The 21977-nt window shown below is 32.0% G+C and overlaps 1 protein-coding gene across 1 annotated transcript in view; it reads left to right on the top strand.

The window, feature by feature from the left end:
- Positions 1-21687, top strand: part of LOC123556058 (uncharacterized) — a 174613-nt gene extending 152926 nt beyond the window's left edge. Inside the window, exons 10-13 of the mRNA XM_053524194.1 lie at positions 3011-3250; positions 20535-20702; positions 21024-21203; positions 21674-21687. Coding sequence (XP_053380169.1) covers positions 3011-3250; positions 20535-20702; positions 21024-21203; positions 21674-21687 — 602 coding nt within the window. The remainder of the gene's footprint in view (positions 1-3010; positions 3251-20534; positions 20703-21023; positions 21204-21673) is intronic.
- Positions 21688-21977: the final 290 nt, after the last annotated feature.

The raw sequence follows: 21977 nt of genomic DNA on the forward strand, positions 1-21977 counted from the left end.
TCCGTCCGTCCGACCGTAACTTTGCATATTCTTGTCCGGGCTGTAACTCTGCCATCAATGAAGGGATTTTGAAATAGCTTGGCATACATATTTATCTTAATGAAACGACGTTTCATGCGTAAGACACAGACCCCTAGCTACAAGGTCAATGTCACACTTAGAAGTCAAATATTAATAGGGTCTGTTTCGTGTCCGGTTCGTATATATGCCATTCATCAAGGGATTTTGAAATTACTTTGCATAAATGTTTATCATAATAAAACGTCATGTCATGCGCAAGACCCTGACCCCTAACTCTAAGGTCAAGGTCACATTTAGAGTTCAAGTTTTAACAGGGTCTGTTTTTTTTTTGGTCCGGTCCATAACTCTGCCATCCATGAAGGGATTTTGAAATATCTTCACATCTTCACATGTTAACCATAATTAGGCAATGTGTCATGCGCAAGACCCCGATCCCTAGCTCAAAGGTCAAGGTCATATTTAGAAGTCAAATGTTAATAGGATCTTTTTCGTGTCCGGTATATAACTCTGTCATCCATGAAGGGATTTTGAAACAACTTGGCATAAATGTTTACCATAATGAGACAATGTGTTACGCCCAAGACCCAGACCTGTAGCTCCAAGATCAAGGTCACACTTAAAAGTCAAGTCGAAGGTTAATAGGGTCTGTTTCATGTCCGGTTCGTAACTCTCTGCCATTCATCAAGGAATTTCAAAATTACTTGGCATAAATATTCCCCATAACGAGAAAACGTGTCATGCACAACAACCAGACCCCTAACTCTAAGGTCAAAGTCAAATTTAGAGGTTAAAGGTTAAATGGTATGTTTCTTGTCCGTTCCATAACTCTTCCACGGTTGAAGAGATTTTGAAATTACTGGGCATAAACGTTCCCTATACTGAAATGACCAGTCAGACGCAAAGCCAAGACCCCTACCTTCAAGGTCAAGGTCACACTTAGAAGTCAAAGGTTAACATCGTATGTTTCTTGTCCGTTCAAAAACTCATTCATCAAAGGATGATAAAATTACTTGTCACAATTCTTCCCTATAATGAGTTGGTGTGTCATGCTCAAGACCCAGACGCCTAGCTCCAAGGTCAAGGTTACCTTCGGAGAACTTTTTTTATCTGGTCACTAAATGATTCATACCTTAATTATTCTGGCATATTTTGTGCAGACAACTGTAGCATTCTTGGGCACACTTCGGGGGCATTTGTCACTCTTCTTTGAGGTTCAATTTTAAATACCTAGTATATCTTGAGAGTTATATATTATACTTGTTTATTTTTCTCTATAAAATGTCAAGGTCAGTAGTGGCTGTTAGTCAAGTTATTTTAAAGACGCACCACAAAATAACTGTAATCTTTTGTATTTCCATGATGGCAATTATACATTTTTGCATGGAGAAAATGAGAAATAACAAGAGTCTAGTTGCAATTTGACAGTGACATATATAAGGCTAAGACAATGTATTTAATGTCTAAATATATTATTGAATTAATGTAGTAGTAGGCATGGTACTTCATGCATTAAAGTGAGTTTAGACCACACTTTGTTTCTACAGTATAAGATAGTTATTATTCTATGTTTATAAAACTATTCTGAGAAGAGAATGACTGAATATGTTTGCAGACTGAAGTTGTGAAAACAGGGCCTAAATTGTCCTCCTGTCATCCTGTAGAATAATTGTATTATACCAGTATTACCAGAATTATTTTCACCAAGTTCATGTGGGAGAAAAAAGTAGGTCACTAGGTCGTGGTTTGTCTTTAACACTTCTAGTAATTTCTTGAATACCGATGGTTAAAAATAAATACTATAGCCTATTTATTGACGGTTAATGCGAATACGATAATGTTACACACCGATAGCCACGCGAGAACTACATGCAGATATAGACTTGTCATGGACGTCCTTTGGCGCTTCGTTCTTCATGTTCTTCTGTGTCCGACCCGAGATAGAATCGCCCTAACGATACGAACAAGGCCCAAGAACATTGTTCTCGGGTCAAAATTTCACACCACCACGTAATCGGGAGGACCGTGAATAATGCGAGAACAATATGATAGAATAAGTTGATGACCAGATAAAATATTATTTGAATGAAGAAATTACACTACTTTTGTATAAATGTTGGTTTACCCCCGTCGATAGTGTAAACAAGTGCCGTAAACAAGGCTGTAAAACTCCACTTCCGGTTCCCGGGGTTAGAGCGTTTTACTGGAGAGACGTGATCTGACTCGACTCAATTCCACACGGGGAATAAACGCCCAAGGACGCCCGTCATAGTACGCTACTGTGGGAAATATAAAGTTGTAATATTGGACTGGGAATTCATAGCATGTACTACATACGTAATTTGAACATCGCACGTCTCGGCATAAAAATATCATTTTTTAAGTTGATGCACTGAACTGGCTATTCTGGTAGATACTACATACGGAATTTATACATCGCACGTCTCGGCATAAAATATCATTTAAAAAAAAACTTACCTTATCAGGAATTAAGAAATTAAGACATCATAAAACATCTGTAATACTGTGCATGGTTAATTTTTAAGAAAGGGAATACACTCTCATAGACATGTGTAATTATTGTACAATCTATGCAATATGTCTGCAATTACTGCCATTAAACTAGAACTATAATCAAAGAAAATTGAATAAGAATAACTTTAATATCTCGGCGACGCAAGGAACGGCACTAAGCTGGAAAATATCAATGATGCATATTCACTGAAACAAAATGCATTACATGTGTCTGATATTTATTCTATATAAGGTATTTGATCGTCGCACATTTTGAATTCGAGAAAGAAAATTGTACCTGTGCAACGCTATTACTTTGCACAGCGTTTTGGATACTTACCTATTTCTGACAGTCATAGAAATTCTAATAATTTGCGTATAGCACTAATTTTTGTCAACTTAAATTGCAGTTGAAAATTGCAAAGAATTTATAAATGAATCAAACAAACTTAATACTTTTTGTTATTGCATTAATTAGAGAACGTTCCAAACTGTGACGACAATCGTCTGCCGCCGATCAACGTAACGTATTCTGGAAACGTCTGTCAAAGATGGAACATGCTAACAGAAGCGGCTAAGCAGGATTTCGAGGCAAGGTTTAATGATCAAGACACTCCAAATAGCAGTTCAAACTACTGCCTTGATCCATCTCTTTCGGGGATATTTGGATGTTATATCGAAGGCCTTAACAATACATGGGAACCTTGTCTGTTTCAACGTGAGTTTTCTTACCTATCACATACTATAGAACAATGATTCAGACTGTATTGTTCGTTAAGAGAAATTATCAAGGGCATGCATTTGTATAGCAAGTATTGTAAAGGTTAAGACATAATTTCCTAGTATCGTATGAGGGTCCTTCAAAAAGTTCTGTCACTAATGGGCTTCCATAGTTTTATCTTAGGTATTTTTTATAACGCTTCATTGCACTTGAATGGTATATCCAATAGCTAACGATATCCGTTAATTCGTGCAAATTGCTTTTCAAATGGCCGAGTTATTTCAAATTGAAATACATGCAGTCATACACACTCATCAATTTACTTGTCATATTGTAAAAAGGACGAAAAGACTGAAATTCGTAGCTATATTAAATGACGCATTAAGCCCGATATAGATTCAAAGCAGATATTTGATGAAGTGTGGTATATATGGACCTCAGACCATTTCAATGCGCACAGTTTTTAGGCGGGTTGAAGCTTTTAAAGCTGGGAAATTATCTGTCGAAGTTGATACCCGTTCCGGTAGGCCTAAAACCTCTTTACCAAGGAAAATATAGCTGCTGTAAAAATTGTGGTCGAACAGGATGCGCGATTGTCTGTGAAAGATCATTTGCTCACTGAGGAGCTAAACAAAATAACGCCTTAAATGTACCCAGGAACTGTTGAAATCATACAAGGGCTATCATAGTCGGATTATTTCTAACTTGCTAACAGGTGAAGAAACCACGTTTGAGCCACAGAGAAGGGCTAATAAAAAGCAATGGAAGCGTAAAGATCCAAAACGGCCCTGTATTTCAAGAGAACCATTGTTCGTTGTTTTACAATAAGACACGTCCAAGCTTTTTTGGCTTCTGAAAAGGTGAAAGTTGTAAACCATCCACCTTATTCACCTGACTTGAGTCCCTGTGACAATTTTTTATTTCCAAGGCTTAAGAAATGCTTTCTGGAAAGAAATATAAGTCCGGAAGTTCTATTGGCAGCACCATTTATCAGTGTCTCAAACAGATATCAAAATAAGACTATTTATCTGCTTTTCGCGATAAGGAAAAAAGGTTACAAAAAAGGTTACAAAAATGTGTTTCAGTAAAGGGGGAATACTTTGAAGGTTTGTCATAAAATAATTCTGATAAAACGTAGCACTTAAGTAATCCGAACACAATGACAGAACCTTTTGCAGGACCCTCGTATTTAAGGTTCTTCAGAATAGTATTATTTCACCTAATATGATTTTATTATTATTGTGACTAAGCATCAAACGAAGGTAAAGAAAAGTAAAAACAGTTTACGTGTTTCATTGGACTCTGTTTGAAACACCTTAGTAGTGAGTATTATGATGGGGCAAAAACAGTTTGACCCCATTTTGATCCTTGCCTTTAAACCAAACTGACCACTGCTAACCAATTCAAAAAACAGGTTTTAACAACTTACCGTGAAAACCTCTGGTTTGATGGATGTAAGTCCCTGGCAGCTGAAAGCTCACACAAATTAAACACTTCTGCCAAACTTCTGCCAAATTTCTGCCACGAAGGCAGCAATGTGTTAGTGTCTGCCACGAAGGCAGCAATGTGTCAGTGCCTGCCACTTTGACGAAAATTTGGCAAAACTTTGGCAGGTTACTTTAAATTGACAAAACCTTACCAATTAACAAAATTGAGAACAAAATCTAAAGTAGCGTAGAATATATTAGAAATAATTAACTATAAAATGTACTACCTGTAATATTACTTCCGAATTCCTTATTTATATACTAACTATTATACCGCAGTTAAACAGACGATTTATTATCGCATTACTTTTATCAGCTGTTACTTGCATATATATTTTGTAAAAGAAAGGAAATTTACTGATAGTATAAATCCTCAATATGTTACAACAAAAAGTGGAAGACTTATGTTAAGAGCTCAGTGTGCATCCTGCGGTAATATAAAAACACAGTTTGTGAAACGTTCTGGAGCAGCGAAGCTCGCCGGAGCAGCAAAGCGGCGGCAAGCCACCGGGGATCAAGATCAACTCGTCGGAGGAGCATTTGATATTCATAAAGCAATGTTACCTTTGTTACCTAGGAAAGGTTTAACACTACCAGGCTTCCGCTATTGTGGCCCTGGAAATCCTTTAGATAATGGGCCTCCTGTCAATGAACTGGACGTAGTATGCAAGGCCCATAATTTTTGTTATGATACTAATACAAATAAAAACTAATGAGATAAAAAAAAATGTTATCTAATTTAAAGAACACTAAATCAAAATCTGTTGGAGAAAAGATAGCTAAACATTTAGTTGTAAAACATGCAATTAATATGAAATATAAACTTGGACTTGGACGTAGGTCCTCGGGAGCAGGAAGCTCACTCGGGCAAAAACAAAAATAATAAAAAAACGGAAAAAGGGGACAGAGTATTTACTTGGACGTAAGTCCTTGGGAGCTAAAAGCTCACTCGAAAAGACTCCCGAAATAACATGGAGTGATGAATTAGCAGAAGAATTACATAAACCAATTAAACGAAAATTTATGAAACGAAGAGTGATAGTTAGTGATATTGATGATACTTGGTCTGCTGGTTTAGTCGATATGCAAGCTTTTTCAAAATATAATAAAGGTGTGAAGTACTTGATAAGCGTTATTGACGTGTTTAGCAAATATGCTTTGGTTATTCCAATAAAGAATAAAACTGGAGAATCTGTTACTGACGCATTTAATAAAATAATTTCTGAAGGTAGAACACCTACAAATTTATGGGTAGATGAAGGAAAAGAATTTTAAAATAAAAAGTTTGAATCATTTTTGAATAAAAATAAGATTAACATGTATCATACATTTAATAAAGAAAAAGCTGTAGTAATCGAAAGATTAATAGAAGTTTAAAAAGAATAATGTGGAAATATTTTACAGCAAATAATACCTACACTTATTTAGAAAATTTACAGGATATGGTTGATAAATATAACAAAAGAAAACATTCTAGTATACAAATGACACCGACTGAAGCCAGTAAATACTTAAATAAAGGTACTGTTTACTTTAATTTATACGGCAATTTAAAGATACCAAAGAGTAAACCGAAGTTTAAAATTGGTGATCGGGTTCGCTTAAGCAAACCTAAACGACATTTTGAAAAAGGATATACATCAAACTGGACAGAGGAAATATTTATAATTTATGGAATTGATAACACAAATCCCATAACATGTACTATTAAAGATTTGAATAATGAAATAATTCAGGGTTCATTTTATGAGCAAGAGCTTTTACCTACTAAACAAGAGTTTTTCAGAATAGAAAAAGTTATTAGACGAGACTATAAGAAAAAACAAGCTTTAGTAAAGTGGAAAGGTTATAGTGAAAAATTTTATAGCTGGATTCCGTTTAGTGAACGGGAAGAAATTTAATATTTTAATTTAAATTTAAAAAAATATTTTATATAAATGAGTAATAAAAATCTAATTTCTGATGGAATAGAAACAATAGATCAATTAAAAGACCACTTGACTGAACCTCCTGCTGCTTACAGAAAAAGTTTTGTGGAAGAGTAAATACAGGATTACAAATTACAGCAAGTATTTTTGGTTGCTCGGCTGCATTAGCACTTGTTCCAGCTATTCCTATATTTGTAGCAGTTGCTGGCGCTGTTCCATCAGTAATTACTAAATTTATTAATAAACTAAAAGTTAAAGACAAGAAAACTATTTTAAAATATCACCACAAAATAAAACAACTAATAACAAAAGCACAAATTGCAGCTGCAGCTGTTCATGCCCCTAATGATCCTGGAAAAGTAAAAGAAGAAGAGAAAAATGTTATTCAAGATATTTTTACAATACTTTTAGAAATGCAGAAAGAAAAAATAACCTATTCAATGCCTCTTGAAATGTATATGAAGGAATTTAAACTTAACGGATATAGAAATAAAAAAGAAGAAGAGTTGTATTAAATTTAGATTGCTGAATTTATTTTTTACGTGCGTTTTTTAAAGATTTTTTTCTATAAGTATATTATATAAATGGTAAATAGAAAGGTAGATAGAATGATTATGCCAACATTATCTAGCACTTTAGGAGAAATAATGAATGAAGATAGAAATTCATATAAAAAACTACTAAAAAGAAGAAACGTTATAAAATCAAAACTTGAGATCAAATAGTTAGCGATGATTATAAAAGATATGTGATTGATTAATTACAAAATGTTATAGATCCTTATCTTTTTGCCCTAGACCAAATAATCATCGAAACAACCCTAAAAGAGTTATTGCAACCGATAGTGACACTAATGAAGAAAAAATATATAGAAGCACTTACGCAGTACTTAAAGACCTTGATATTCACTGCGGAATGACAAAACAAAACATGCAAATAAAAACATTTCTGCAAATCATGTTTACTAAATTTTTCTCAAGAAAGAATATTAAATGAACATATTCCAAATTGTTTAGCTATTAATGGTATTCAAGCTGTAAAATTGCCAAAAGGGGGAAGTAAAATACATTTTAAAAATTATCATAAAGGCTTAGTAGTACCTTTTGTAATTTATGCTGATTTTGAATCAATAACTAGAAAAATATCTACTGCTCTTTGCCGTCACCTGAATTTTCATTTACTGAACCATTTCAAAAACATATAGATTGTGGTTACGGATATAAAGTTGTTTGTTGTTATGACGATAAATATACTAAACCAACACAAGTTTACAGAGGTCCTAATGCAGTTTATAAGTTTATTGAAAAAATGCTTGAGGAAGAGGAATATTGTAAGGAAATATTTAATGAAAACTTTAACAAAGATTTGAAAATGTCTAAAAAAGATGAAGCTTTATTTAAAAAACAAACCTCTTGTCATATTTGTGGAAAAGAATATAAGGAAAATGAAAATCCAGTAGGAGATCATTGTCCTATAACAGGAAAATTTAGGGGAAGTGCTCACTCAGAATGTAATATTAGTTTTAGATTAACACACAAAATTCCTGTTATTTTTCATAATTTAAGAGGTTATGATGGTCATTTTATTATGCAACAAATAGGAAAATTTAAAAAAAGAAATATATGTTATTCCTAATAATATGTAAAGATATATGGCATTTATGGTAAGTGATTTGATTTTTATAGATAGTTTTCAATTTATGCCTCAACCATTGGATAACTTAGTCAAAAATATTCCAGAATTTAAGTATACATCTCAAGAATTTAAAAATGAAAAAATTGAATTATTAAAAACAAAAGGTATTTATCCATATGATTACATGGATTCATTTAATAAATTTAAAGAAATTACCTCCTAAAGAAGAGTTTTATTCAATTTTATACGAAACACACATATCTGACAACGAATATGAACATGCTAAAAATGTTTGGAATAAATTTGAAATAAAAACAATGGGAGAATATCATGATCTATTTAAAAACTGACGTATTACTTTTAGCTGATGTTTTTGAAAATTTTAGAAAACTGTTTTTGGAATATTATAAACTTGACCCTTGTCGATACTTTAGTAGTCCTGGTTTAGCTTGGGATGCAATGTTAAAAATGACTGGAATAAATTTGGATTTAATACCTGATATTGATATGTATCTTTTTATTGAAAAGGGACTGGGAGGAGGAATAAGTTATATAGCTAATCGTTACAGCAAAGCAAACAATAAATATATGAAAAACTATAATCCAAAATTTAAATCTAAATACATTATGTATCTCGACGCCAAAAATCTTTACGGTTGAGCCATGTGTCGACCTTTACCCTCTGGAAATTTTAAATGGGTCACTTTAAAACAATACAAGAAATTCATTGCAAAAGGTAAAACTAACTTTATAATTGAATGTGATCTTGAATATCCAAAAAAATTACATGATCTTCACAATGACTATCCCTTAGCTCCTGAAAAGATACTCATTCAAGATCACTGGCTTTCAAATTATAGTAAAAATATTAAAAAAGAATTTGAAATAGGAAAAAGTAATGTAAAACAATTAGTTCCAACTTTAATGAAAAAACAAAACTATGTTGTTCATTTTAAAAATCTTGAACTTTATGCACAATTAGGATTAAAAGTAACAGAAATACACAGAATATTAACTTTTGATGAAAGTCCTTGGTTAAAAGGATATATTGATTTTAATACTGAAGAAAGATCTAAAGCAAAGAATTCTTTTGAAAAAGACTTTTCTCGAACTCATGAACAACTCTGTATTCGGTAAGACGATGGAGAATTTACGCAAAAGAATCACTATTAAATTAACACATGATGAAAATATTTTATTGAAGTATATAGCAAAACCTTCATTTGTTTGTTCAACAATGTTTAATACGAATTTGTTTGGTATTCATAGAATAAAATAAAGTTTATTATTAAACAGACCTTGTTATGTTGGAATGTGCATTCTAGATTTATCAAAATATTTAATGTATGATTTTCATTATAATTACATTAAGGAAAAGTATAAAGATTCAGCAAAGCTTTTATTTACTGACATTGATTCATTATGTTATGAAATAAAAACCAAAGATGCATCTGAGGATTTTTATGAAGATTCAGAACTGTTTGATAATAGTGATTATGATAGTAATTCAAAATTTTATTTCGATAATAATAAAAAATTAATTGGAAAATTCAAAGATGAGGCTGCCGGCATTCTCATTGTTGAATTTGTTGAATTAAGAAATAAAATGTATTATTATTATTATTATTATTATTATTATACCAGATTTATATAGCGCCCTTTTCACGTTCAAATGCGCTTAACATAGTTCAAATGCAGCCACACAGGGCGCATAATTCATCCTCTACTAGTACAGACAAAGAGCGATCTGACCAGACGGACAGAGTGTGACAAAGCCCCCACGACAGAGAGATCAGAAATCAGATACAGGCTTGTCCGGCTAACTTAGCCTAGCTCGTTGCGAATAGACAGCCTGGTTCTTTAACGTGCCCAGTGTATAGCACTGATACACGCAAGGATTGCCTGGGTTCCTGACCAGTACACCTCTAGTTGGGTGGGAAACACAGAAAATCGTTTCTGAAAATTCCCGAGAAGCTGCCGGGGATCGAACCCCGGACCTCAGGATTGGAAGGCCAGTGTGCAAACCATTGAGCTATCCATCCACCACATATTCATATTTATTTAGAAAATGAGTCAACATTAACAAAAATGTGAAGGAATTAAAAAAACATGTTGTTAAGAAAACAATAGTTCATGAAAATTACAAAGATACTTTGTTTAATTCAACCCAAATTAACTATACCTTTAAGGTTATTCGTTCTGATAAGCACAATCTTTCCAGTTATGTTATAAAGAAAACATCTCTATCATGTTATGACGATAAAAGATATATTCTTGATAATGGTATTAATACATTAGCTTATGGAGCGTCAGCTCCTTATGAGCTTTAGCTCAGCCCAATTACAGAACCATAAATTGTTAATTGAATATTCTTAACGTTTAAACCATCTATATAAATAACTGAGTTTGTTTGAAATTGATCAGCATAATTAATAGAAATAGAATCATTTTTTTTCTGTTATTTTTTTGCATTGTAACTTTGAAGAATTTTATTGTCTTTGTTTTTTAATTCCAATTTAACATCTCCTTTATCTAATTTAATTGCATCTCTAAGAAAAATTAAAATGAAATCTTGTTTAATTGTTACATTATTACCATTTTGAACTAAACCAGGACTAGCATTACCAACTTTCAATTGAAATAATTCAGCAGCATATTCTGTTAGATGTTAAAAACAATGGAGTTTTTTTTATTATTATTTGCCGTTCTATTTTATTTACTTTTTCATTTATATTATTGAATATTCCCATTATATAAAAAAACACAGTAATTAATTAACCAGACAGAATCTGATATAACTTCCTGGTTTTACAGTATATTGAATTCCTGGCATCAATGTTATTTTAATCATTCCAAGATGAATTGCAAACATCATTCCTTTGCTTAGATTAATTTCAATTTTCTTGGAAACATTGAATTTGATCTCACGCCCAACTGAATCGGACCCATGCCACCATGAAAAAGAGATATCAACATTACAACATTACTATGCTTGAGGGGGGGGGGGTCGAACCGACGATAATGTTGGCTTCAATTATGTAATCTCCATCCTGTTGGACTAGAAATGCACTCTGTTCCTTTCCTCCTTTATAACGGGTAAATTTATGATCTGTTTTAATAAAACTTTTATAATCTGTAATCTTATTAACTCGTATTCCAAATAATGCAAATAAATTTGAGGTATTGAATACCTTTTGTTGTAACTGCTTATCTTCAATATCATATCTTTCTCCTATAATATAATCTACATGTAGTATACTTCACGTCTTACTTTTTCTAGTTCTTCTTCTATTGCTTTATATTTATTTTCATGTTCAAGAATTACTTCAGCTAAATCATCAACTCGTTTTCTTGTAGCAACTTCAGAAGCAGACATATTATAAACAGTACTTTTTGTTTAAGCTAATCGCGTTTCTTGTTTCTGAAAAAGCATTTTTTAATTTTGTAATTTCTTCTGCATTAGTGGAAATTGCTTCAGCATTAGAGGTAATCAATTCTCCTCGTTTAACTGATTTTCTAACAACAAAGTCCAGATCATTTTTATTTTTTTTCAATTTTAGCATTAAATGCGTTAATATATTTTTGTAATATTTCTGTAAGTGTAATTAATTCCGCGTACTTTAAATTGTGACGTGTGTCGACAATACTAACAAAGTCCCGAAGTTTTTTCTTAAATTTTAGAATTAAACACTTTTTTAAGATTATCTAATGCTATATCATGATCATCACCTCTTTGTGCTGCCTTTTCAAGTTCAGATTTATATTCTGCAATTTTATTTGAAAATGTGTCTAACAAATCTTGTTTGTTTTTTGTTATGTCAGTATTTAGTTTATTTATTTCTGTTCTGATTTCAAACTGATACATATTTTGTAACTTTTACTCGGCTTCAATAATCTTGTCTTTTAGTTCTTCATGTTTAATCATACTATCTTTCAATTCCTGAACTAGATTGTATATTATTTCAAAATTGGTTCTGAATACTTCTTTCATCTAAATATATCTGTCAAATTAGATTTCTCTTCAAGTTCTTTAATAGAATCAACCATAGCTTTAATTTCTTTTTCAATTTTACCTTGTAATTCAATTATTAATAATGAATTGTTTTTAAAGTCTTTTTTTTTAATTCTTTAATATTCTTTACTTCTTCTTCTAGTTTCTGTTTAATACTTTTAGTGTCTTCAAGATGATAGTCTTCTATTACACTTTGTGTTTTTTTTAAATACAAACCGTCTTGAAACTGCATCACTGGGTTTATCTGGATTTCCTAGGTTGATTATTTCATTACCTCCCATATCTAATGGTCTGTTCATTGTGTTATCAAGCTCCTTATTTTTATGAAGATACGAGTCCATGTCCTTTTTAAGTTTTTTTTAATTGTTTTCTAGTGGCATAATCACTTAAATCAATATCAAATTTAACTTTACTTATACTGTCTGGTTGATTAGTTTGTTTTACATCATTAAAAACTCCCATTATATAATTATCATATAATTTTCGTAAAGTTTTTTCTTGAAAACTTCCTTGGTTTGTCAACATTATAAGAAATCATATTTTTGGTTTGTTGCATTAGCAAAAGAATCGTAATCTACATTTTGTTCATTACAAATTATATTATTTTTCCTTTTACATGGACTTTCAAACAAAATGTAATGTGAACAGCTGATTCGAATATCTTTTGGTGTTTTATAGTAAGACTGACTTAAATAAATAACAACAGTTTTTGTAACGTCCTTGAATAAAGTATTTTGTTATCTCATTCTGAACATTTTTTCTTCACATATATAATCATCAAATATTACTACTTTTTGTTTTTCAGATTCAAGATCATTAACATCATCTTTTTCTTTACTAGAATATTAAAGTATTTCATTTGGATCTACTTCAATTTTTTTCTGCAATTTCATTTAAATAGTCTATTAAATCCTGATATTTAGACTGTTCTAGGTTGTTAGCATACACGTAACTTTTATTATAATATATAAGAGGTTCTCGAAGCATATGCATTAGTGTATTTGTTTTCCCCGACCCGGAACATCCACATATTAACATTCTAAAACATGAATCTGGCATAAAACGATATTGCTTAATTTGCTTAAAGTTATTAGATATATCACTTTTTTATCATAATTAGGAATTTCCATTATATAATAATATTACATTATCTTACATGATCTTACATTATTATATAAATGCTAGCAAAACTTAAAGAAATGAGAGAAATGAACAACCTAGTTGAACAAAAAGTAAGAGCTAAAAGAGAAGAAATAATGAGAGAAAAAATAAGAAACGCTACTGGTCGGGAAATGTAAAGTGAAATTTATAAACCAATTACAGAAGGAATAGAAAGTCAAAAAGAAAAATTATCAAGACAATTAAAAGCATTGCCTGGAATTAAAGAACAATTAGAATCACTCGGTGATGAAATAACAGACATGCAAACATATCAAGGTTTACCACAGCTATTCCCAGAACCGCAACCAATTACAGGGTCTCCTGGAAAAGTTGAAAAATCCAAAAGACAACAAGAATATATACCAATAGATTGGGGAGATGAACCTGTTAGATGGATACCTGGAGATAAATTAAAAGAATAAGAAGATTATGGAAGAGAAAAGATGGGAATAACCGAAAAACCGGTTCCAACAACTGATATAATTAAAGAATCTCTGGATTATGAAACAACTGATGAATCAGAAGAATCAGAACAAGAATTGGAAGCGAATATAGATATAAATATCAATAAAGATGTATTATCAGAATGGAAATTACCCACATTATCAGAATTAGCAAAAACGATAAAAACTATTGGAAAAAAACAAGTAAAGAGGTTACCAAGCATTTAAAGAAGTGTACTCGTAATATAAATAAATATAGAGAAGAAGAACCAGATGAAATAATTGGATTTTCAAATGCAGAACCTATGGCTGCAGGTGAGTATGTTTCGGAGTTAAAATTAGACAGAGAAAATCTTAAAAGATACGGTAAACGCTTATCAAATATGATTAAAGAATCAGATATATGTGGAAAGGGAATAAGATATCATAATCGAAAACAAAGTTTTCCTGAAAATCCATATAAAGTTTCACCAAATGGACAATATGGTAATTATGTCTCCCCCCTCTGGGGGAGACATATTGCTTTTGCCCTGTCCGTCCGTCCGTCCTTCCGTCAGTCCGTCCGTCCGTACGTCACACTTCATTTCCGGGCAATAACTGGAGAACCATTTGACCTAGAACCTTCAAACTTCATAGGGTTGTAGGGCTGCTGGAGTAGACGAACCTTCTTGTTTTTGGGGTCACTCCGTCAAAGGTCAAGGTCACAGGGGCCTGAACATTGAAAACAATTTCCGATCAATAACTAAAGAACCACTTGACCCAGAATGTTGAAACTTCATAGGATGATTGGTCATGAAGAGAAGATGAATCTTGTTGATTTTGGGATCACTCCGTCAAAGGTCAAGGTCACAGGGGCCTGAACATGGAAAACCATTTCCGATCAATAACTAGAGAACCACTTGACCCAGAATGTTGAAACTTCATAGGATGATTGGTCATGAAGAGAAGATGAACCTTATTGATTTTGGGATCACTCCGTCAAAGGTCAAGGTCACAGGGGCCTGAACATTGAAAACCATTTCCGATCAATAACTAGAGAACCACTTGACCCAGAATGTTGAAACTTCATAGGATGATTGATCATGAAGAGTAGATGATCCCTATTGATTTTGAGGTCACTCCGTCAAAGATCAAGGTCACAGGGGCCTGAACATTGAAAACAATTTCCGATCAATAACTAGAGAACCACTTGACCCAAAATGTTGCAACTTCATAGGGTGATTGATCATGAAGAGTAGATGACCTCTGTCGATTTTGGGATCACTCCGTCAAAGGTCAAGGTCACAGGGGCCTGAACATTGAAAACCATTTCCGATCAATAACTAGAGAACCACTTGACCCAGAATGTTGAAACTTAATAGGATGATTGATCATGCAGAGTAGATGACCCCTAACGATTTTAGGGTCACTCTGTTAAAGGTCAAGGTCACAGGGGCCCGAACATTGAAAACCGTTTCCGGTCAGTAACTTAAGAACCACTTGACCCAGAATGATGAAACTTCATAGGATGATTGGTCATGCAGAGTAGATGACCCCTAGCGATTTTAGGGTCACTCTGTTAAAGGTCAAGGTCACAGGGGCCTTAACATGGAAAACCATTTCTAATCAATAACATGAGAACCTCTCAACCCAGAATGTTGAAACTTCATAGGATGATTGTTCATGCAGAGTAAATGACCCCTATTGTTTTTGGGGTCACTCCGTTAAAGGTCAAGGTCACCGTGGCCTGAACATTGATAACAAGTTCCGATCAATAACTTGAGAACCACTTGACCCAGAATGTTGAAACTTCATAGGATGATTGAACATGCAGAGTAGATGACCCCTATTGATTTTGGGGTTAGTCTATTAAAGGTCAAGGTCACAGTGGCCTGTTCATGTAAAATCATTTTTTGAAAATAACTTGAGAACCACTTGACCTACAATGTTGAAACTTAATAGGATGATTGGACATGCAGAGTAGATGACCACAATTTATTTTGAGTTCACTTGATCAAAGGTCAAGGTCACAGGAGCCTGAACAGTAACTTGAGAACCACTAGGCCAAGAGTGTTGAAATTTAGCGGGATGACTGGACATGCCAAGTAGATGATCCCTATTGCAGCCAACCATCAGTGTCTCTTTGACTTTCGCTCTTGAACCCTATTGACTTCTTGCCTATAGGACTTTGCATTGGGGGAGACATGCGCTTTTTTACAAAAGCATTTTATAGTTTAATTATTGATCTTAATAAACTCTATGGTCAAAATAAATTGATTGCTAAAAATAAAAACTCTAGAAAAGAAGTAATTAACGTTATGATAGATAATGATTTAATTGATTTAATTAATAAAAGATATAAAAATAATAAAACACATTCAATACTCTCTAGAAAAATATTTTAAAAGATTAACAGAAATATCAGGATTACCTATCAATAAAAGATCTATGAAATTTAAAAAACTAATTAGGGGTCAAGGTTATGACGTTTGTCCATGTAATCCAGAAGAACTGGTTAAAGACTTAGAACATATTTGTGGTTCAATTGATGCTGGAAATAATAATGAAGAACAAAAAAATGAAGGTATTAGCATAATTGATGAACTATTAAAATAAATAAATTGTCACCAGAACAACATGAAATGTTATATAAAAATTATTTTTCTTGAATAATTAAATGGAACAAAAAATTGTGTTAAGTTCTGAAGCTGTTAAAAACGATAATAAAGCGATTTTACAGTCAGATTCAGTTGTTCTTTAATTTTAGATAAGATAAAAATAAAACTTATGCTGTTGGTTTGGATAGTATTTACACTATGACTTACTCTTGGCAGAATATTAGTGATGAATATGACAATAGAAGAATTCGTTATAGTAATGATAAAGAATGGAAAGATAATATATCTACAAATGGTTCTTACAGTTATACGGACATTAATAATTATATCAGGGAAACACTAATAAGCAATGGTGATTTTGAATTTGATAAATCAGACATTGCTCCAATAAGTTTGGAATTTGATTTAAGTAGCTATAAAATCTTAATTTCAATTCATGATAATTTTATGTTGGATTTAAGAATGTCAAATTTGCATACATTGCTTGGATTTGAGAAAAAAGCTTTGAGAAATACTGAATGGGGAACTAAGATACTAAATATAACTAACTATGTGGATACAATTTACATTCATTGTGATCTTATTGATAAGTCACTTGTTCATGGTAATTTTAGTGATATTATCTATGCTTTAAGTACTGCATATTTAACAAGAGCTTATCTGTTTACAAAAGATCCAAACAGAGTCGGATATTCTGAAATTAATAAATATGTTATAAATTCAATTAGAATATATATTACAGATGTATTTGGTAGAATAATTAATTTTATTTGAGTTGAAACAAGTTTTACACTAATTTTAAAAGAAATATAAATATATAATGTACAAAAATGTTTATGACAAAATTAAAGGAATATTTATTAATGTTAATGCTCAAACCGGAGAAGAAATTATACAAGGTTCAGGTATCTTTGACACATTAACAAAATTGTTTTCATCTTTTGTTGCATCTTCAATTGATAGTGCTGAAAGAAAGCCCTGTCCCGGAAACTGCAGGAAAAAACTGCCCTTGAAAGTGGAACAAAAAAGATTGGAACGGAAGTCGGGAATTTAGCTGCTGATAAAATTACAGAAAAAAATTAAAGTTTTAAAAAACCCGCTCAGGCTCGTAATGACGTAAAAACACCTGTTCATGGTGATTTAATTGTTAAGGAATTACAGAAAAAAAATAGTAAAAATAATTAGGAGGATATTGATATAAGGATAAATAAATTATTGTCAGGATCTGGAGCGGACCTTGGTCCCCTGATGTCTGCAGCAGCTTCAACTCGGCGTAAAAGTATTAACAGATTATTTTTTAAAAAATAAAATAATATATAATATACATGTTTAGAACAAAACAGTATTGTGAAAGATACGAACTAACTCCTATTCAGTTAAATACACCTTTAATTTCTGTCTTGGGAAATAATGTTAAACAACAAAAAAATTAATTACAATTAATGATAGAAGTTCATATTTTGTTTGGTTTAATGGTTATTTTGAAGTAAGTTTTAAAGTTAATAAACTTGCTAATGGCAAATATTATGCTGATGGAGATCAAATTGCTTTAATTAATAATGCAGCTTCAATAATTGATCAGTTAATAATTAAACAAAATGGAAACATTGTCTATGATTGTAATTATTTATTCAAGGTAATAAATGTAAAAAATTTAGTTGAACTATCTAGGGATTATGCAGAATCAACTGGAACAAACGAATTTATTTATTTAGATGATACCGATAGTGCTGAAAGTAGGGATGGCCAAGCCGGATTTAATAAAGGTTTTGCTGTTAGAAAGGGATTAATCCAGGGTGGTAATAATGTAAATGCTAAAATTCCGTTAAATAATTATTCATTTTTTCAGGGTTTGGAACAAAACATGTTACCCCCAAGTCAAATTCAAATAATATTACAATTAACAAATGATGATGAATTAATTTACAGAGCTAATGATGCTGATGCAGGTAGAGTAATTGTAACTAAATTAATTTTATGGGTTCCACGTTTAATTTCTAATCTATATGGAATTAATTTAATTTCTGAAAGATATATGAAAGCAACAAGATGGAAATACCTCAGAGAAATGATAACACAGTCAACAGATACACAACAGATTATTTGTTTGTTTGTTTGTTTTGGGTTTAACGCCGTTTTTCAACAGTATTACAGTCATGTAACGGCGGGCAGTTAACACAACAGATTAATATGACTTTTAGAATTACAGCTGGTGTAACAAAACCTGAACATGTGTTTGTTTATTTACAACGACCTGATAAAAGTAATTCACAAGAACATAATCCACATTTATTAGATACATTTAAAGCTAATGCAGCAGATAATGATTGCTGGCTGGAATCTTGCCGTCTTGAAGTTGGTAATAGTGTTTTTTTATCCCGAAACGCAATATACAAGTATATCAAGAATTTATGATGATGTTCTTAATTATTTTCATAAAAAAATTAATAAGAGCACTGGAAGTCTCTTAAATTTATCAAATTTAAAAAAAAAATGGATTTGTTCATTTTAACTTAGAATTTAAAAAGGAAGGAATAACAGAAGATCCTAAGCATACTACATTACACTAACGTTTTAATACACTTCCTACTGCAAGATATCGTGTTTACGCAATTGTATTGTATGAAGAAACAGTTGAAATAAATACTATTGGAAATGAACTTGTTATTGTGTAAATAAAATATATATAAAATATATAATGACATCAAATTATATTGAATATTAAGTAAATTTAACAGATGCAAAAAAGAAAATCTTAGCGAAAGCTTACAACAACAAAATTCGACACACGTTTAGATTAAAATATGAACAATTTCGTAGAAACTTTCCTTTGCTTTTAACAAAAACACATATTTATCAAATTGAAAAGGAATAAGAAGGGATTAGAAATTACAATTTCAAAAAAAAACAAATGTCCAGTCAAGGTCAAAATGGCGGATTTTTGGGAGCTTTGTCTGGTCTGTTAGGTCGAACATTACTTCCGGTAGCTGCAAAAATAGCTGCAAAAATATTAGGACCGTTAGGCGGGGACGCTTTGTTTGGTCTTGCTAGTACTGGTGTTAGTAAAATACTTGGAAATGGTATTATTTCGGTAGCTAATGATAAAAGAAATATGATATCACTATATCTTACACCTAATCAAAGAAAACAATTAAGGGGAACTGGTGTAATAAGGGACAAGGTCAGGGTATACAAATTGATCCTCAACGGAGACCTTACAGACGAATTCCTATTGTAAAAAAATTAAATTTATAAACAAACCAATATCTAACTTTGAAATTGAACAATGGGTAAAACAAAACAAACAAAAAAACTTTAGGGGTGTATTTAGTAGAAATAATCTACCGAAAACAAAAGGACCAAAGACAAAGTCTTCGGTTGAATGTGGAATAATCAATTTAGATAATTCTATCGGACCCGGAACACACTGGGTTTGTTATGTAAATAAAATATACTTTGACCCATTTGGACTTCCTCCACCAAAAGAAGTAATTAGTTATATTCCGGATGTAAAATACAATAACATACAATATCAAGACAAAACAAGTGTATTGTGTGGTTATTATTGTTTATTTTTCATAAAAATGTTACAAGATGGTATAAACATTTATAATTTATTGTTTAAAATACTAAAAATAACAATGTAAAACAAAATGAACAATTATAAATTATTTTAATAAAAAAGGTTAAAAACTATTGTTTTTTTTTCAGTACGAGTTTAAATCTAACAATGTAGTTACTTATTAAAAATAAAACCAATACCTTTATACTTTATCAGTTAAAACAACCTGCCAAAGTTTTGCCAAAGTGTTGTCAAAGTGGCAGACACGGACACATTGCTGCTTTCGTGGCAGGCACTAAGTTGTTAAAACATGTGTTTTTTTTAATTGGTCAGCAGTGGTCAGTTTGGTTTAAAGGCAAGGGTCAAAATGGGGTCAAACTGTTTCCGCCCTATCATAATACTCACTACTCACTTTAGTGATTGAAAATAATGTAATTTTTTTTTTGTACTTTTCAGTCAATGAACCACCTATAGAAGAAAGACATTCTGGAAACAATCGAAGCATTAAGAGCCTTCCATTTGTATGCCGCAACGGGTCAAAAATATCTTTGCTTAAACAATGTGACTGGTCGTTTTACTGTAATGGTACCTCGGATGAAATTTCATGCTTTTACCAGGCAAAAGGTCTGTCGAGCAATATATACAAACTAAATGAGATCAGTTAATGAAATATAGATTAAAAAATATACCACTAGAAATGGTTATGCAACTGATAATATGTATTTTAATCAATGTTTTAGAAGCGAGAGTATTTTCCGAAGAGTATATTTATAACAACAAGCCTTCAAGGGAGACAAATATGGTTCAAACCAAAAATACGTTTATGGTGAAACAGATAATAGTACGAATATTATTTATCGCTGTATTCAAGTAAATAGAACATTAAGCAGAATATGACCCTGTAAATAACGTCAATGAAAGATCAATTCATTTTTATAACTTTAGGTCATCGTCTTATAAGCACAAACCAATCAAACGTAATAGACCGTCTACCTTCACGGCTAGTGAAAGGGTCATACTATCGTTGCGAAAGCATGGAATGGATATCCATTTTGTCTAAATGTGATGGTGTTATAGACTGCATTGACGCATCTGATGAGCTTCATTGTGAAAGAATAAATAAAGGTAAAGCAGATAACTTTATTTATAAGATATGGCTTCGTCAATGACCTTTCTGTGTAGTTTTTAGATTATTAATTGAAAAAGATTTTAGACAAGTCAGTTTCTGTAACCGGCATACCAACTCTGCTGTTACAGTAGTTCTTTACAATGTTTACAAGTTGAAACTATTTTATAGTCTTAAAATTGAATATCTTTAGATATTTTTGTTTGTTTGTTTGTTTGTTTTTGGTAATCTTCATTTTTATGCTTCCCGAATGTAAAGCCGCTTCGTCTGTCCGTCCGTCCGTCCCACATTTCTTTTCCGGTGTATTTCTCAGCAACCACTAGTTGAAATTTAGCGAATTTTCACTATCACGAGAAGGTGCACATATTGTCTTCGTGTTCCGCTCGGATGATTTTGCACAGACTCGTTGCCCTTTGATTATTCAACAGTAGTTTACTATAGTACAAGTTTTTTTCGGAATATTTTTCAGCAACCGCTGGTTGAAATTTAGCCATACTTCATAGGAAGCTTAACTATTAACAGGAAATGCGCATGTTGTCTTCGAGGTTTGGCTCGATGATTTTTCACCGAGTTATTGCCCTTTGATTATTGAACAATAGTATACTATAGTACCATTCTTGTTCGGAATATTTCTCTGCAACTACTGTTTGGAATTTAAAATATCTTCTTAGGAAGCTTCACTCTCAATAGGAGATACGCATATTATTGCCATTTGATTACTCGACAATATTATACTATAGTATGGAATTTAGCCATACTTCATAGGAAGGTTC

Source organism: Mercenaria mercenaria, chromosome 15, assembly GCF_021730395.1.
Source record: "Mercenaria mercenaria strain notata chromosome 15, MADL_Memer_1, whole genome shotgun sequence".
NCBI classification, from domain to species: domain Eukaryota; kingdom Metazoa; phylum Mollusca; class Bivalvia; order Venerida; family Veneridae; genus Mercenaria; species Mercenaria mercenaria.